The 18,760-nt window shown below is 42.3% G+C and overlaps 1 protein-coding gene across 1 annotated transcript; it reads right to left on the bottom strand.

Moving 5' to 3' along the window:
* Positions 1-9,907: 9,907 nt before the first annotated feature.
* LOC308287250 (GTP-binding protein REM 1-like) lies at positions 9,908-14,726 on the bottom strand (the record flags this gene model as incomplete). Its single annotated transcript, XM_080728366.1, has 5 exons — positions 9,908-10,206; positions 10,854-11,046; positions 12,511-12,593; positions 12,751-13,553; positions 14,722-14,726. The coding sequence occupies 5 exons, from the start codon at positions 14,724-14,726 to the stop codon at positions 9,908-9,910; spliced, it is 1,383 nt and encodes a 460-aa protein (XP_080584492.1).
* Positions 14,727-18,760: the final 4,034 nt, after the last annotated feature.

Raw genomic sequence — 18,760 nt, 5'->3', positions numbered from 1 at the left:
AAATATTCCCTAATAACAACTTATGGATGTCTAGTGATCTGAAGGGATGCATTCGTGAGCAAAAACGTGGTTTTAAAAATGGTAATGTTGAGTTAGTTAGAGAAAAGAGATGTGAACTAAGATCTAAACTGACAAAAGCAAAAATAGAATACAAGAACAAAGTGGAGCACCACTATTTCTCAGGAAATGCCAAGAAAGCATGGGAAGGTCTAAATATGATGATGGGTAGGGAAACTAAGCAAATGCGTACCCCCCTGTGACACCCCTCTCCATCTTTTGCAAATGAGTTAAACATCTTTTTTAGTCGTTTTGATAAGAATGACTTCAGTGCTGAGCGTGACAGTGTGTGTAGGTCCATGGCCAGATGGCTTGAGAGGTAGAGTTTTGAAAGAAGATATTTATGAACTTAAAGGTATTCTCTTGGAGCTTTTTTAGTACCTGCTTGATTCTTTAACTATGCCTAATGGATGGAAAATGTCTTGCATTGTACCTCTTCCCAAAAAAACTGGAGCCACTGAATTGAACGACTTTAGGCCCATTGCCCTTACCTCCATCATGGGAAAATGTTTTGAGAGAGTTATAAGTAGACACATTACAGCATCTGTTTCTAACCGCTTAGAATAGATCATCTCCAATTTGCATATAAAAGTCAGAGGGGAACTGATGATGCAACTGTCAGCCTGGTTAACACCTTGACTAAGCATATCCAGGTCCCCACTTGCTTTGCCAGGGTCCTTTTTATTGATTTCACTTCGGCTTTTAACAGCATGCAGATACACACTCTCCTGCAGAGACTCATTGATCTGGGGGTAAATGGGGGTATTATACATTTTGTCAGAGATTTTCTCTCTAACCCTCAACAGGTCTGTGTCTACGACACTCTGTCTGACATCACTGTGCTTAACACAGGTGCTCCTCATAAGCTGGAGGTCTGATGGTGATTGTGGACCCAAGTGGTTTCCACTGACTATGATTGTGGAGTGTTTAACAGCATATTGTTATTTTTGGATACTTTCAAACACTTTCTCTCAAGGGTTTACTTGTCCAGTGCTGCCCTCATTTGCTTTTGTAGCAAATAGATCCTTCTGAACAGATCTGTTTTTGATCTTTTCCTGCACCATTTTTCACTGCGGCCCCATTGACTTTAGTTGTTTCATTGTCTGACCACCATATGAATCCATTGTCCAAAAACTAGGTTTCTCCAACAAAGGATTAAACACACGTTTTGCTATTTTCAGGGAATTAAGGTAGTTATCAAATATTACTTCTGTCTTGTTCTCATCTGATGCAATCATGTACAGTACCATGTACAGTACCACAAATCTCCTGCAACATATTAATGAGCAAGTCATCCCAACACAATTAGGTACTCAACAAAGAAAATATTTATATAGACTATATTTTTCATTGAAAAGAAATAAACAAAATGGGCCACGGACATAGACAAGTCTTGCAATGAAGACTTGTAGTGAGTAAACCCTTGAGTTTGAAAGTGTCCAAAAATCAAAAATATGCTGTAGTAACACTCCACAGTCATAGTCAGTGGAAACCACTTGGGTCCACAATCACCATCAGACCTCCAGCTTATAAATCTGCTCACCTCTGATTAAAGTTAGGAGACATTGCATGAAAGTAGTCGTGACACTGCATTCCTTTAAATCCTGCCATGCCCTTTATCATGATATGATCTAATCACTGGTCATGTACGTCACATACAGTACATGACCTTTCTATTTCCATTGTTGCACATATCTTGTATCACAACTAATGCACGGTCTAAGACTTTCTCATCATGATAGAAGATTTCTCATCAAGATATCACCCCAATGTAATGAAACAACAACTGTCGAAGCTACCGTACCAAAACATAGTTTTGGATTGATAAGGTAGAACTGGTAGAACTTGATCTCCTCCTCACTTCAGCTAACCTCTGACAAGCCAGCAATCTCTACAATAACCATATGACACGCAGCCACTCACCTCTGAACCTAAAAGACCCTTTGGCTCATGTAATGTGCGATCAGGGGCGTCACAAATCTTTGAATATATGTATTTTTAAGCGAACATTTTAACTCAAAGTTTGCTTCTGGGGGGTCCCTGGAACTAAATATTTTGAGATGGGGGTCTGTGGCCAAATACATATCATTTTGGGGGTCCTTGACATGAAAAGGTTTGAGAACCACTGACATAGTAGTCTCTCAAGAACAGACTAACTGAGCTCCAGTTAAGTGAAAAGGACCTTTTCTTTGACGATGGCTGGCCAGATTGCTGACATAGAAACATAGGTTTTTCAAAAAAAAATCATAGAAGGATTCAAAAGACACTTATAGAATCGGGTCAAAATTCAAATTTTCACGATTTTACACCCGTTCTGAATGGGTTAAATGCTGACCCTGGGAGCTGAGCTCCCAGCACAAATGGCAAATAAAGCCTATTCTATCATTATACTATTTGATATACTGTATGCTCCCGTTTATAAATGTGTACAGAATCACTTTTCCATAGCTTTTAAATCATTGTTTCACAAACATTTTCATGTCAAGAACCCCTAAAATTTGCCAATGTATTGGGCCACGGAGCCCCATCTGAAATGTTGTGCCAGGGACCGCCATACAAGATGTTGGGTTGTCAAAATGCTTCAGAAATATTCCAAATTGTTCATTCTTTCTGAATCATGAATACAAAAAAAAGAGTGAAATAATGTATTTCTATTTTGTGCACATCTCTCTCTCTCTCTGTGTGTGTGTGTGTGTGTGTGTGTGTGTGTGTGTGTGTGTGTGTGTGTATGTGTGTGTGTGTGTGTGTGTGTGTGTGTGTGTGTGTGTGTGTGTGTGTGTGTGTGTGTGTGTGTGTGTGTGTGTGTGTGCGTGCGTGCGTGCGCGTGTGTGTGTGTGTCTGACCCATGTCTCTTTCTAACTAGCAGCATGCCTTGCTCATTAACCTGCTAATTAACTCTCACATGGCTTAAGTTACATTCCAGACAATACACACACACACACACACACACACACACACACACACACACACACACACACACACACACACACACACACACACACACACACACACACACAGCCACACACACGCACGCAGCCACGCACACATGCACACTGTGTGGGACATTTTGCCGGGTAAATTCCTCAGTTCATGTAATTTAGCCTTTCACTCTGGTCTACTGAGTGAAAGGCCCTCTCCAGCCTCGCATAGCCAGGCTGGAGAGGGCCTTTCACTCTGGTCTACTGAGTGAAAGGCCCTCTCTAGCCTCGCATAGCCAGGCTTACTCATCTGCGAAGAGAAAAGCCTGGTTACGACCATAGGCTGATACAGAACCGTGCTACTTCTGCCGGGAGAATTTCACCGGATGTTGTTTCTTTCACAGTGTGGCGTATTCCCCGCTGCGCTGGCAAAAAAAAAAAAAAAAACTGCTCTACTTCTCCCGACCCTTCGGTTGCGCTCGTAATAAACAATATCCAAACAAAATTATACCTATTAATTAAAGGAGTAGTTCATCCCCAAAATGACTTTTTTTATTATTGATTACTCACGCCATGGAGGCTCGAGTTCAATAATATTTTTTTCTATTTGTTGCATTCCTAAGACAAAAAAATATTATAGTAAATTAACCCCCATTGATTCTGGATGGGGACCCACATGCATTCGGGTCCCCAACCGGAATCAAAGGGGGTAAATTTTTTGTAATCAAATTATTGTCTTGGGAATGCGACAAAAAACAGAAAATATTATTGAACCAAAGTCTCCATGGCGTGAGTAATCAATAGAAAAGAAGTCATTTTGGGGGTGAACTACTCCTTTAAGAGCAAGTTAAGAGCTACAATTTATTTAGGTTTGTTTCGCTGGCGTATGTAAACATGACGTAACTTCCGTTAACCGCAGCACTTCCGCCACTTCTCGTGTCTACAGGTTCATGCGATTCACATTGCATATCGTCACTGTCGGGCAGAAACCTTGTATCTCCAAGTTTCAAATTTGTAGGTTATTTCGCAAAGCAAATCCCTGCTTCATCATACAAGGCCGTCACACAAAAGTAGTGAAAACAGCCGATCTACAAGCACACAACGCCTCGTGGCGCGAGGCGTTGTGTGCTTGTAGATCGGCTGTTTTCACTAGTTTAAATCACTTTTAAAATGATAAATACAAAACAAACGGTTTCCACCCGACAACGACGATATTGTGCCTCTCTGGCATTCTAAAACTGCATGAATTTGGTAGACAACGATGACTTGTAGTCCGAGCGTTTCATGGGCACAAATCGTGCACTTTATGAAAGAACCATGAAATTTGGCACACAGTTAGAACATGCCATATGGAACATTTTTGGCTATAGGGGCATTGCAGATTTGTCTTGGGAAACTTGTGGGAGCCAATCAAAGTTGCTCTCATAGACTTTACTATAGAGTAAAATAATACAAAAAATAAATATGCTTTAAGTAGCATGTAAGGGGTCAAACTAGGTGTTATTCGGTATTCTGAAACCAATGCAAGCATTTGTTTTACACAAAAAACATTCCTTTCCGAGAAACGGCCGCCACAAAACTTTGAAAAGTGATGACTCATCACTAAACCATAGTTTTATGGGGTCCGTTTTTAGCCCAAGGAATGTTTTTCCTGCAAAACAAATGTTTGCACTGGATTCAGAATCCCAAAAAACACCTAGTTTGACCCCTTACATGCTACTCAAAGCATACGTATTTTTTGTATTACTACGTGTCTCTGTCTTCTTGTTATGATATGGGAACCAATCAATGAGTCCCACGATCTAACCGTATTCTTTATATACTGTGTGTCTTACCACCATCTTTAGAAGAGACATTTAGAAGGCTGCCACTAGGGTAGCTCACTGTTTTGTCCTCCTTGTCTGACTCTCTTCAAATACAGCTATTTATCGATATTGTCCTTTGGCTCTGAGTCTTATTTTGGTTATGGATTTATAGATCCATATTTATTTATCTATCAGTGCCAAAAGTAGAAAGTACCCATTATGCAGAATATCCCATTTCACAGGTTTCAAATGTTTAACAATGTCTGAAACTACAGTGGAGTAAAACGTACAATGTTTGAATAATGTTTGAGTAAAAGCAAAAGTGTAAAACACAGTGTACTCACGTGAATGTACTTCGTTACTTTCCACCACTGCCCACGAGGCAGTGTGGGACGGTGGTTTGGTCTGATGCCCTGGCATGACCGTTGTACGTGAGCCTGTGTCCTCTCTCCTCTGGTACCAGAGGAACCCAACCTCTGCGGTGACTAACAGGAGGCCGGCAGCACCGTGGTCCATATGACCAGTATGTACCGTTGAGTTCGTAACCTATTAAGACCGAGAACTTATTATTACGCATTATTACCTTAACCATTATTTTATGCTTTAACTATTGAAACATAGCAAATATACAAGCTCACAGCGCGCCACCCATGCCGCGCTGCAAGCTTTTGACAAATCATTTGTTTGTGCAAATCTTTGAATATTTTTTGACCCGATTCTATAGATGTCTTCTTAATCCTTCTAAGGTTTCTGAAAAACGCACGTTTTCACGTCAGTGGTTCTGAATATTTTTCATGTCAAGGAGCCCCAGAATACGTATTTTGCCGCCAACCCCCGTCTCAAAATATTATGTACAAGGGACCCCCAGAAGCAAATATTTGAGTTACAAATGTTCGCTTTAAAAATATATATATTCAAAAATTTGCACACATTTTCACGATTTTTCACTACAGTGCCGCGCTGCGAGCTTGTATATCTGATATTTTTTAATACTTAAAGCAAATAATTATATAATAATGATAATGGTTATTTATTTTCTGGTGTTTGACCTGGCTGGAGTGCTAGAATGTGAGGCATGTAGTTAGTTGTATTGTAGGGAGAGTCAGTGAACAATGAGGCAGGACTGCGTTTGTCTCCCCTGACTCTGACTCAACACCACTCTGTGGTGTTTATTGTGTTCAAAACACTGAGGTGGTTTTCTTTTTCTGGACTTTATGGCTCACTGCCACTTTCCATATTGTTGGTCTTTTTTGTTAAGTGTCTTTTACAATGTAGATGTCACAATATAGAGATATTTAAAACTGTTGCTGAACAAGCAGTCTATAGCAATGACTACTGTCACAATATACAGCTATTTAACACTGTCACTGAATACAATTCTCCTTAAAACCATGATAATTACAATAGCATTAATGAATTACTTAATTTCTTACAGATATTAATTATGAGCATACTGTAGGTAGCCTATACACAGTCAAATAAATGTATCCATTTGTAAAAGCGTGTCCAAATGTAACCAATATTTGGACACTGTCATGAGTTAAATGATTGTAGTGTGAATGAATGTAGTGTGTGTGTGTGTGTGTGTGTGTGTGTGTGTGTGTGTGTGTGTGTGTGTGTGTGTGTGTGTGTGTGTGTGTGTGTGTGTGTGTGTGTGTGTGTGTGTGTGTGTGTGTGTGTGTCATTTGTCCAGTTTACCCAGAATGCCCTGAGCAGCAGGGAATGTGAGGCATGCGTTGGTCATTCCCCAGAAGGACATTGGAGCCGTTTTTAGCAACGTCATCACCACGACAACGACAACCATGCAAATTGAGATAATCACCTTACAATCACATTCCTTAAATGTTTCCTCTATACCAGGGGTCTTCAACGTTTTCGGGCCGAGGACCCCTTAGTAGAGAGAGAGATGAAGCAGGGACCCCCACAACCTTTTCATAGTTTCATTGTTTGACAGCGCAATCATCAGTGTATTTTGGATTCATGTCAATTTGTGTTTTCAGATATTTAACCACTTGAACCGTCAATACATAATAAACTTGACCTTTCACTCTGTACTTACGTCTGCTCTTTTTCCCCTCTACACCAAAGCTCTTTGCCAAAAATAGCCGATCTACAAGCTTAGCCGATCTACAAGCTAAGCTTGTAGATCTACTATTTTTGGCTGAAGTTCTCAGAATATGGAAGCTAGGGTTCAAGTGGTTAATATAAAAAAAGGAGGAAAAGAGTTTCTATCACACAAAGATTTGGAGGACCCCCTGTAGTAACTCTGAGGACCCCCTAGGGGTCCCGGACCCCCTGTTGAAGACCCCTGCACTATACCACTACAGTGCAGCGCTTGGCAGAATTCTGATCAATCAAAATGATGACCGCTGCTATCAATAAAATACTGCTCTTTCATTGTTGGTAAATGTTTGGAGGTAACAAAAAGCCAAATGCCAGAAAAAAAATCGAATTATTTTAATATCCATGGAAATTATCAATAACATTTATTAATAATGTATTATTAGGTCTCTTATTTTAATGCAAAATGTAAGAAAAGAAAAGAAAAGAAAGGAAAAGAAAAGAAAAGAAAAAAAGTTCAAGAATAATTTATTGGAATTTAGAAAACAACCTGCAATATATTGTGAAAATGCTGTTCATAGACGTTCAGCCCTTCACTCATCAGTTGCTGGACTCATTGAAGATGAGCTGGGTGGGGAGTCACTCACAGTTAACAGCGAAATGGTGAGGGATGGTGTCCTGTCCTGTGCTGCAGCACAGGACACCATCCTTGGCGGTACCAAATGGTGGGGCAAAACCACTGTACCTCCACATACCACCAGGGAGAGACATAGCACCTGTAGTACCACTGATACATCATCTTCCCTATTATTAAATGTACACCTAAACTCAACAACTTAAACTCACACAAATAGCAGATCTACAAGTTCATATTGTGTCGCATGGAGACGTGTTGTGAGCTTGTAGATCTGCTATTTTTGCTACTTTTGTGCGACATTGTAGTTTCTACCTGACAGCAACCATATTAAATTGAAGCTCCTTGAAATCACAGTATACAATTGGACAGTGATATGAAACAGTTTATGTGATTGGACAGTGTCAAGACACAGGTAAAAATTGATTGGACAGTGACATGTAACAGCTTATATGATTGGACAGTGATATGAAACGGGTTAATTGATTGGACAATGAAATGAAACATGTCATACGATTGGACTGTGACATTACACAATCCATGAAACGGGTTAATTGATTGGACAATGAAATTAAACATTCATACGACTGGACAGTGACATCAAACAGTTTATATGATGAAACGACTGGACAGTGACATGAAACGGTTAATTGATTGGACAGTGAAATTAAACGGCTTAATTGATTGGACAGTGACATGAAACGGGTTAATTGATTGGACAATGAAATGAAACATGTCATACGATTGGACCGTGACATTAGACAATACATGAAACGGATTAATTGATTGGACAATGAAATGGAACGTCATACGATTCACCCTTTGTTAGCCTCCTGGTTGGTCCCTGACTGACCAACCAGCAGACTCTATCTGCCTTGTCCCGCCCTGGTTCCGCCTTTTTTATGTTGAATTAGCTAAAACATCATTTTTTGAGAAATAAAAACATTTAAAAACATGCCGATTCACTATGCTGCCACTGAGCAGCTCCAATTGACTGAAACAAAGTTTGAAATTATAATTGAGCACACAGAATAACAATATGAAGCAACTGAATTAACATGGCAGTGGATGGAATGTCCCACTGAATGTCCCACCAAGACACAGCAACCAATGGGTGTGGAGAGGGGCAGGACAATGGGCGGGAGTGACAAAGGGTGAATTGGAGCGTGACATTAGACAATGCAGTCACAGTTTTAACCTGGGCTCAGAATGCAGGACTTTTAAAATGTTAAAATTATTTTGAAATCTGGTAGCGTCACACTCAGTCTCATGTGGTCTATGATCATCTCCATATTTGGGAAAAGTTACTTTTTTAATTGAAGTCAATGGAGAAAATTAATTCACTAATAAATCTATAATAAACTAGTAAGACACCTCAGGGTGACATGCGACCTCAGGGTGACATGCGGGCGAGGTCGCGCCAATTCTTGGCCATCTGGTCATCTGGGACCAGTTACTCATAATATGGAGACCCCTGCATGATAGTCAACAATGTTATGTCAAAACATGCACTTATATGGACATTACCAAATATGGGCATTCCCAGATATATCCTTAATATCAATTCCAGTATCTCTTAGCAAAATGCACCCCTACCCCTACGTGTCCCGATTAAGCTGGTCAATTTGACATATGGCCCAAGTGCTTGCCACCAAAACTGTGGGAGGAGTAGCGCGGCAAAATAACGTTTATCGGGAAAGATGGATGTATGGATGGAAGGAATAAAGTCGGACAAGTACTATAGTGTGCCTTGCAGTGGCAACCACACTAATAATAACTAGAAACAGAGAATAAATAAAGTTTCCCCTGGACTATGTAACAGTATAAACTATAAGTGTGTATAATTACACAAAATATTACATAAATGAGTGCATATACCTGACGTTTCTCCATTGTGTACTGTACAGTATATAGAGTTTAGTGGTCACAGCTCCAACCCATTTAGGCCTAACCTATAGTTAGGCCTAAATCAGAAATTAGCCTACAAAAACAAATATGTTGCTACATACTGTACATGTACTGTAAGCCCCTCCCATACACTAAAATGTGTACCCGGCCTGAATGGGTTAAGTCCCCTCCTACCTTCTCCTGTATAAATGTCCTGCCACACCTCCACCTCTTCCCTTTTGTATTTCCGCATTGAACGAGGTGGGTGGCTTTTGTTATCGTTCTGTGCAAAAGATATTAATAATTGAAGTTATAAATTACTGATACAGTGTTTGTTTGACTTTGTAGAGAAAGGAGCGCTTGTACACTAAAAAAAGACTCGCTTGGAGACGTGTGTGTTTCTGTCTTTTGTCAGAATTAAACGGAGGTTGTCTCCAAAGAGAGTTCTGGGTCTGTCTCTAATCCACACAATGCAGAGATAAAGATACACCGGTTACATATAGTCTGGTTGCCCTGCTGGGCAACCAATAATAATAATATATTATTTACAGTACGGCCAGGTCGTGGCAGCTCTTGGACCGGGCTTTGGCGGCCGAGCGCTGTTTGTTCCTCGCCACCAGTCGGTCGAGGAAGCGCCGGGCCTTCTGGGTAACACTGTCCTTGCGCTGCCCGTTCGGCCGCCGCCTGTGGCCAGAGGCCCCGCTTCTCTCTTCTCTGTCGGCATGGTTACGGTGCAGGCGGATCTGTCTGACCACGCCCTCAAAGAGCTCGGCCACGTTGTGCTGCAGTGACGCCGAGGTCTCGATGAACTTGCAGTCAAACACCACCGCACACGCACGGCCCTCTGGGAAATGCAGGAAACACACAAGAACTATGGTTAGTCACACGCAACTCTGTTGAGGTGCCAACTTGCCCTTTGTGCACAAGTATGCCATGTATGGCCTACTTGTGCGCCAGCAGAGCGTGCCATGAGGTGCGCTCACCATTGGCATCACCACTGGCGATGCCAGTGACATCACCAGGATTGCTGGTCCCTCATTGGCTGTTAATGATGACGTTGAAATGCTGGTCCCCGATTGGGCTACGGGCTTAAACAAAGAATGACACCGACATACATACCCAGCCGAACGCAGTACATGCGCGCTCTGCTGGTGCATGTAACTACAGTTAGTCACACGTACAGCCCTGGGAAATGAAGGCAAACCACAGGAACTACAGTTCGTTAAACGCACGGCCCTCTGGGAAATGGAAACCACCTAAGCCTGGTTTGGGCTATCTTCCTAAATTAAGCGTCTTTTGGATTTGAATTTGATGAAATAGTGGCTTCAAAACAGGTCTGTAGAAACCAATGGGCGACGTCACGGCTACCTTTGTCCAGCATTTTTCCACAGTCTATCATCAAACACCACAGCACACGCTCGGCCCTCTGGGAAATGTAGGCACACCTCCTGTACTAACATGCATGTACACAGGACCTCTGACCTCGCATACCTTCCACGGCAACCTCTCGCGACCTCACCAGGTCACTCTTGTTGCCCACGAGGATTATGGGAATCTTGTCGGCCTGCCGCATGCGACGCAGCTGGATCCTCAGCTCGGAGGCGGAGTCAAAGCTCGACCTGTCAGTGATAGAGTAGACGATGACATAAGCACTGCCCACCTTCATGCAGGAGTCCTCTTCTTCCTGGAGAGAGAGAGAGAGAGACATAGGGAGAGAGAGAGAGAGAGAGAGAGAGAGAGACATAGGGAGAGAGAGAGAGAGAGAGAGAGAGAGAGAGAGAGAGAGAGAGAGAGAGATCTTTGACTCGATTTTCCACCATTTTACGTTTTCTTCAAAACTCAACTAGCATGATGGAAAGACATCACATTCAGGGCAACACCATTAGTAAGGTGCCAGAAAGAAAGAAAGAAAGAAAGAAAGAAAGAAAGAAAGAAAGGAAGGAAGGTAAGAATGAGTATGAATCTATCATGCCTTGGGATGAAGTGATGTCAGTAATAAAAGAGATATTGAAATATGAAATACCAAAGACGAGTGTGGTATTATATTTAGGAAACTTGACACAGGAAAACACACATGGAGACAACATGTATCTGGTCAAGGTGCTGCTGGCAGCCAGCAAAAAAGCAGTAACGAGACTATGGTATAGAAGTGACTCCCCAACTTGTGAGCAGTGCTGTGCATTGTGGAGGAAATGTATGTAATGGAGAGATTTACACATAGACTCAGGATACAGGAAGAGTTGTTTCTTGAATAAATGGGAGAAATGGACTGAATACACGACCCGGAAGAATGACACCACAGAGGATTGAAATGGACTGTAATATGATGATGAAATGATGTAAAATGTTGACCCTGTGAATATGTGACAAAATACATTTAAAATAAAAAAAAAGAATCTATCGTGCCATCATTATCTACAAGCCTCAGCTGTCCAACATATCACAGGTTGTTTGGACTGTTCTCAATGCCAACAGTCCACAGTTCACTTCACATCTGTCTGCTTGTACGGTAGATGGTATTTCTCTGATTCACTTCACATCTGTCCTGTGAGCAACTCGGAGAGACTTCAGAACAACTCACACCAGAATCTCAGGCATCATTATCCTCGTGTGACTAGAGGATAATTATGCCTGAGATTCTCTCCCGATCTAGGCTGGAATACGGAATACACCTGGGAGGGTTGTTGCTGGCACAAATAACCCTGATTATGTTGTAGTGCAGTGGTTCTCAACCTTTTCAGGCTTTGACCCCAATAATAATCATATTTTAACTTGGACCCCTCACCCCCCAACCCTCACGAGCACTAAGAGTTGAGGCATTCCATTTTGTATAATACGGTTCTATTGTGAAAATAGCAGATCTACATGCTTGTGAGCATGTAGATTCCACAATTCCTGCCTCTAATATTTGACAATTTGTCCAATGTTTAATTTGTTATTTTAAAGGTATTAAAAGGTCCTTAAACTGTGACTTTAGAAATGTGCGAATACCCTCTATACAACTTTTGCTGGTTTGTTTACTGTTCAGAGAGAAAACAATGGTGCACATTACGTTAATCATCTGGGGACCCCTCAAAATAATTCGGGGACCACACACACACACACACACACACACACACACACACACACACACAAACAGAGTGTGTACCAGTTTTTCATTGTCCCAGGTATCCATGACGATCAGGGTGGTATCCTGTCCGTCCACAGCCAGTGTCCTCTCATATGTAAGCTCTATAAGTAAAATAATAATTCATAATTAATAATTTCTTATTAATATACTGTATGAATGTCCCTCTCATATATGTTGATTGATTCATTTTATTCGACGTCTAAATGGTAAATTGTAATCAGTTAACTTTCACTTTGCTGTCATTTTGCCTACACCCACCTCCACTCTCCTCTCCGTCCGTTCTCCCGGCAAAGATTCCCGCCAGGCTGCTCTTCCCGACCCCATGGTCTCCCAGCAGCACCACGTAGTACACCGTGCACTCTGATTGGCTGCTGCCGCCGCTGTCACTGTGGGCGTCGTCCTCCTCCTCCTCGGCCTCCTCCGCCTCCGACTCGGACCCGGAGCTCCAGTGGTGAGCTCTGTCGCCGTGGTTATAGGACGACGACTGACACAGCCCCCGGTGATGAGGCTGAGGGTCGGACTGGGGTTTTCTGTGATGATGACCGGGGTGAGGGTCTCCCAGGTGATAGGACGCAGACTGACGCAACGCCCGGTGACCGGGATGACCCGGGGAGTGGGGGAGGGGCGTGCTGGACCTCCTGGACAGAGGTTCCTTCGTGGGGGCAGGGATGTTGAGGGTCATGGTCGGTACACTAATGGGGGTGTTAAGGGTCATGGTCGGAGTGTTGATGGTCATGGTCTCCATGGTAACAGGGGTGTTGAGGGTCATGGTCGGAGTGTTGAGGATCATGGTTGGTACAGTAACAGGGGTGTTGAGGGTCATGGTTGGGGTGTTGAGGGTCATGGTCTCTACAGTAACGGGAGTGTTGAGGTTCATGGTTGGAGTGTTGATGGTCATGGTCTCTATGGTAACAGGGGTGTTGAGGGTCATGGTTGGAACAGTAACGGTGGTGTTGAGGGTCATGGTCTCCATGCTAACAGTGGTGTTGAGGGTCATGGTCTCTATGGAGACAGGGTTGTTGAGAGTCATGGTGGACATCAAGGTCAGGCTAGCAGCAGCACTGAGAAGAAAAACACATGTTAGTCATAATGTGGTGTGAAAATAACAGAACTTTATTTGTACTTATATAAATACAATAAAACACAGATTTAAAAGTCTGATGAAAAGGATAGCAGAGACTACACTGTGCTCTTCCGAGCACAGGTCTCCACCAGGTCAGGTATGTTATTGTGGCCTCCTGGTGGCGCTATAATAGGGCAATTGGGTGCCATGTCCTCTTCGGCCTTTCATGGCGATCGGATGATGCATGCATGATTTGAGGCATTTTGTTCCAAAAATGAGTTTTGCTGAAGATGATCTGCTGGTGGCGCTATAACAGGCCAATGTGAAAAGGGTGGCATTTGTTCATTGACCTTGTAGGAATGTGCGAGCAAAATCTCACTGAAATTGCAAGCTGCGTTCATGATTTGAGGCATTTAGTTCAAAACGCACCAATCCTGCAAACTTTGGAAGCCAATGTTAGCCAATTAGGATAGAATATGAAATATCGGACAGATCCGTCTTGATCACATGACTAGAGATACTGTGTACTGATTTGTGTGATTTTTTGATAAAATCTGAAGGAGTTATTTAAAAATATGTTTTACGTAAGTCGGCCTCCTGGTGGCGCTATAAAAGACAGGTGTGAAAAATGCAGGGCAAAGGGTTTTCCTTGGCCTCTGGGAAGTGCGCATACAAAGTTTTACACTGATCAGTGGTTGAGTTATAGGTAAAAACATGAATCAGCCTGTTATGGACGGACGGACAGGGTGCAAAACATTGTCTCCCCAATCCCATGCCTTCGGCTGGTGGAGACAATAAGGGAATAGCATAGTTAACACCATGTAAGTCAAGGAACATATTTTGAATGATCCATTTCTAATCAATGGAATTTGAGTGGTGCTCCTGGAAGGAGCTAAGAGCTCCTAACACCTGGCTTTGTCTGGGACGTGAGGTTTGGCCTACATCTGGCCTATATCTTGGCACCAATAAGCACTAAAAGTTTGTTGTATGCCCAGAAAGTATCAATAATAATGTCAGTAACACTGTCCAAAACACAATGTACTTACAAGGGTGCAGCAATGCTGTATATAATGTAGTATATAACTTGGTGTGTTCAGTTCTGCAACATAAATGTTCAAATGTATGTTTCCACTCTCAAAATTACTTTTTCTCTATCGATTACTCACCCCATGGAGTCTTGAATTCATGGATATATTTTTCTTTTTTGTCGCATTCCTAATGTAATAATTGGAGGAGACTTTGTGTCTCCATAGGGAACAAATGAGGCACTTTGTGTCTCCATAGGGAACCACTGGTAATCAAAGTATTGTCTTGCAACAAAACCTAAAAAATATTCATGAATTCAATTCTCCATGGGGTGAGTAATCGATTGAAAAAAGTCATTTTGGTGGTGAACTATCCCTTTAAAGTGTTAGTTCACCTATTTTTGACATAAAGCTGTGTGAAATACTTTAAAATTAAAATAGTGGTTATTATGTATTAATTCATTGCCAGAGCCCCGTGGTCAGAGTTCTGGTCAGTTTTAGATGAATATAAAGTAGTTCCGGTGATTTGGCAGGGGCTCATGGCCCAATCATTAAATATAGATGAATCCACAAAACTAGCGTCATCTGTATTGTTGACCTATTTCTACCAAATAGACCAACTTTCGTTCAACTTTGACCCCTCTGTCACATGGTACTATTTTTTGTGTCCAGTACAGTATCACTACGCCGCTGCAACGTATTTTCCCAAAACAAGGTGCTTTGCAGTCAGCTGATCAGAACGAAACCTCGCTCTATATGAAATAGGCCGACAATACAAATGACGCTAGTTTTGTGGATTAATCTATTTTCAATGATTGGGCCACGCCAAATGGCCCCCACCCCATTGGAACTATTTAATATTCATTAGAAACTGACCAGAACTCTGACCACGGGACTCTGGTAATCAATTAATACATTTGTAACCACTATTTTAATGGCAAGTAGGCTATTTCACACAGCTTTATGTCAAAAATAGGTGAACTAACACTTTAAGTACAGTACTTGAGTAAATGTAACTACTGTAGTTACTTTCCACCACTGGTTTGACTCAAGTACTGCAGCTTGTCCTCCACTGGCTAGTGACCTTAATAGCTTTAATTAACACTTCACTCAGTCTGAACCCAAAGCCCCTTTTTTATGATGTCGAGGACCTAATAAACATTATGTTTTTGTGCATATGACTCAACACAGCAAATAAAACTGTAACTGAATGAAACCCAAGGGGGAAAAAACACATTAATTCACCTCCATAGCAAACACCAAGCTGATGGATAGATAGATAGATAGATAGATAGATAGATAGAGATAGATAAGTACAGTAGATAGATGGGTAACTTACAGGCACATGCATAGTGTCTCTTCGGTCCAACTTCAGTCTGGCTGCACTGCCCGTAGCTGTGTGTGTGTGTGTGTGTGTGTGTGTGTGTGTGTGCGTGTGTGCGTGCTTGCGTGTGTGTGTGTGTGTGTGTGTGTGTGTGTGTGTGTGTGTGTGTGTGTGTGTGTGTGTGTGTGTGTGTGTGAGTGAGTGTAACAGTACCCTCCGGGTCGTCGTGGCAACCTGTCTGTGAAAAGTTCCACAACGACATTAAAAATGTATGAATGGAATCACTGGAATACCTGTCTGTTTGTCTGTCTGTCTGTCTGTCTGTCTGTCTGTCTGTCTGTCTGTCTCTCTCTCTCTCTCTTTCGCAGTGACTTGTGGAATGGAAGATAGTGATGTATAAAGAGGATGAGTGTGCGTGCGTGCGTGCATGTGTGCGTGCGCTCGCGTGCACCAAGTCAAGTGTGTGTGTGTGTGTGTGTGTGTGTGTGTGTGTGTGTGTGTGTGTGTATCCAAGTCAAATCCAGCATCATATTTCTCTTGCACACTGCTTGTGCACACTGCCAGTAGCCTATAGCAGTGTTTCACATGTATGTGAAAATGCTGCTCCGTAAAGCTTTAAACCAAATGAAGTAAGAATTGACTAGCACAACTGTTACTGAATAGAAAACAAATACTTGCTCTTATTTTCAACCTATTGACCTAAAAACTGAACTTTTGATGTCATTATTTTTTAATCAAAATGTTGTCGACTTGTTTATCCCGGAAATGACTGGATGACTGGGTATCAAAGACTTTGATCAACTTAATCAAAGACGTTATCAAAGACGTTATCAAACTTTGATATCCAGCCATTGGAAATATTGGGCCTTAAATGAACAAATATGTATTTGGTGGTGGGAAATAAATAAATATAAAAAAGAAAAGCTGCAGAAATATAGAGACCCCACTGTCCCAGTTAACAAATAAAAATTTATTTTCCCACATGATTCCTTGGTTCGTGTCCCTTTTTAGTACTCCAGATGTCAACGTCTTACACATTGGAAAATGCATTAAACAGGTTCAACTATAGACCTAAACCTCAAAACTGACAGGCCTCAACTCCAGCGTTGCCAGGTCTGCTTTTTATAAGTAACTTCTTAGAGAGTGTTATTTAGAAAGCATGTTGTTTAGACAGAGCTATGTTCATTGTTTACCTGGTCTCCTAGCTACTTTGTAGGAATTGTTTTCTTTGTACTCTATTTACAAGACCATAGTTTACCCTGTGTGCGTGCGTGTGTGCGTGCGTGCGTGCGTGCGTGCGTGCGTGCGCGTGTGGAAACACTCGAGCACAGCAGACTGACTGCCAAGTTTCCATCAACGAACACACACACACACACACACACACACACGCACACACACACACACACACACACACACACACACACACACACACACACAATGAGGAGTTACAGGGTTCTGATGAAGGACAGACCTCCTCTCCTCCACTCCACTCCAAGGAGGCAACACTCCACACGTCCCAGACCCTAAACAGTGGAACATACTCCCCATTGCTGATAGAACTGCAGACTAGTAACTCCCAATTTAATTTGCCATCCTATTCTGAAGACTCACCTCTTCAGACTCCACCTCAGCCCATATCACTTGCCCTATTGACAAACTCTCTCTCTCTCTCTCTCTCTCTCTCTCTCTCTCTCTCTCTCTCTCTCTCGCACGCACGCACGCGCGCGCGCGCGCGCACGCACGCACGCACACACACACACACACACACACACACACACACACACACACACACACACACACACACACACACACACACACACACACGAGCGGTCACTTGAGGAGTCTTTGTTTACACTCCTGTGTTGGGTCCTGGACCTGACGTGATGGAGGAATTGGTGTGGTCCTCTGTCATCTGGCTCCATCTGCTGGACTGTCTGTGTAATTACACCAGGTAGGAGCAGCCTGTTGTGGTACCATACAGTAGTTAATGGTTGAGTTGTTTTGTTGAGTTAAAGGAACACTTCACCCAATTTCAAAGTATCTTCATAACATAATGCACACAATAACATAATGCACAATAATCCCCAAACTGTGGAATAAACGAGAGAACTCCCTGTCGCACTATACAGACTCCCTATAGCTTCCACCCTGGACTGAAGACTCACCTCTTCAGACTCCACCTAAACCCATAGCACTACTGTAACACTCCCCTTCCCTCGGTGACCACATGAAGCTAGACAGCATTTTTAGGTTTTAGAAACGTTTTTTTGTACTGATTAGGTGTCACCATGGATTAAAAGCGTCTGCTAAATGCCTAAATTGTAAATTGTAAAGCTTTTACAGCTTTTCTGAACTGTCCACATCCGATTGAGCATGCGTGGCTAAATGAAACCAGAATAGCTGATAAATCCAGGCTTTATCCCTAATCTAGGTTTCGTGAAACAGGCCCCAGGTTCATATCTCAAATCCAAGCTTTTGGCCCGACTGTTCACACTGCATTTGGGGCTTTTAAGCCGTGACATCATTTTGTAGGCAGAGGAGAACTCTGCCCCCAGAGCATTTTCTGTCCCTCGCTATTTCAACAGATCCGAGACAAAAATAATGACTAAAGTATAATTCTACCACTTTCCTTTCAACAACAAAGAGAAGAAAAATGAGTAAATAGTAAAAATAGTAAAAAGATTTGCTTTTTTGGGGGGCAAAAGTTCTCCTCTGCCTACAAAATGATGTCACACTTAACAGCCCCTTACAAGGTATGAATAGGTGAGGAGGGGAGCTGGAGGGGAGGAGGAGGAGGGGAGGAGGAGAAGAGGAGGAGAATGGGGGCTGGGTAGGGAATTATTGTGGGCTCATCTG

The sequence above is a fragment of the Nannobrachium achirus genome, assembly GCF_963921795.1.
Source record: "Nannobrachium achirus genome assembly, chromosome: 6".
Classification (NCBI taxonomy): Eukaryota; Metazoa; Chordata; class Actinopteri; order Myctophiformes; family Myctophidae; genus Nannobrachium; species Nannobrachium achirus.
Note: the sequence above shows the minus strand (reverse complement) of the source record. Positions and strands in the feature narration are given on the sequence as shown.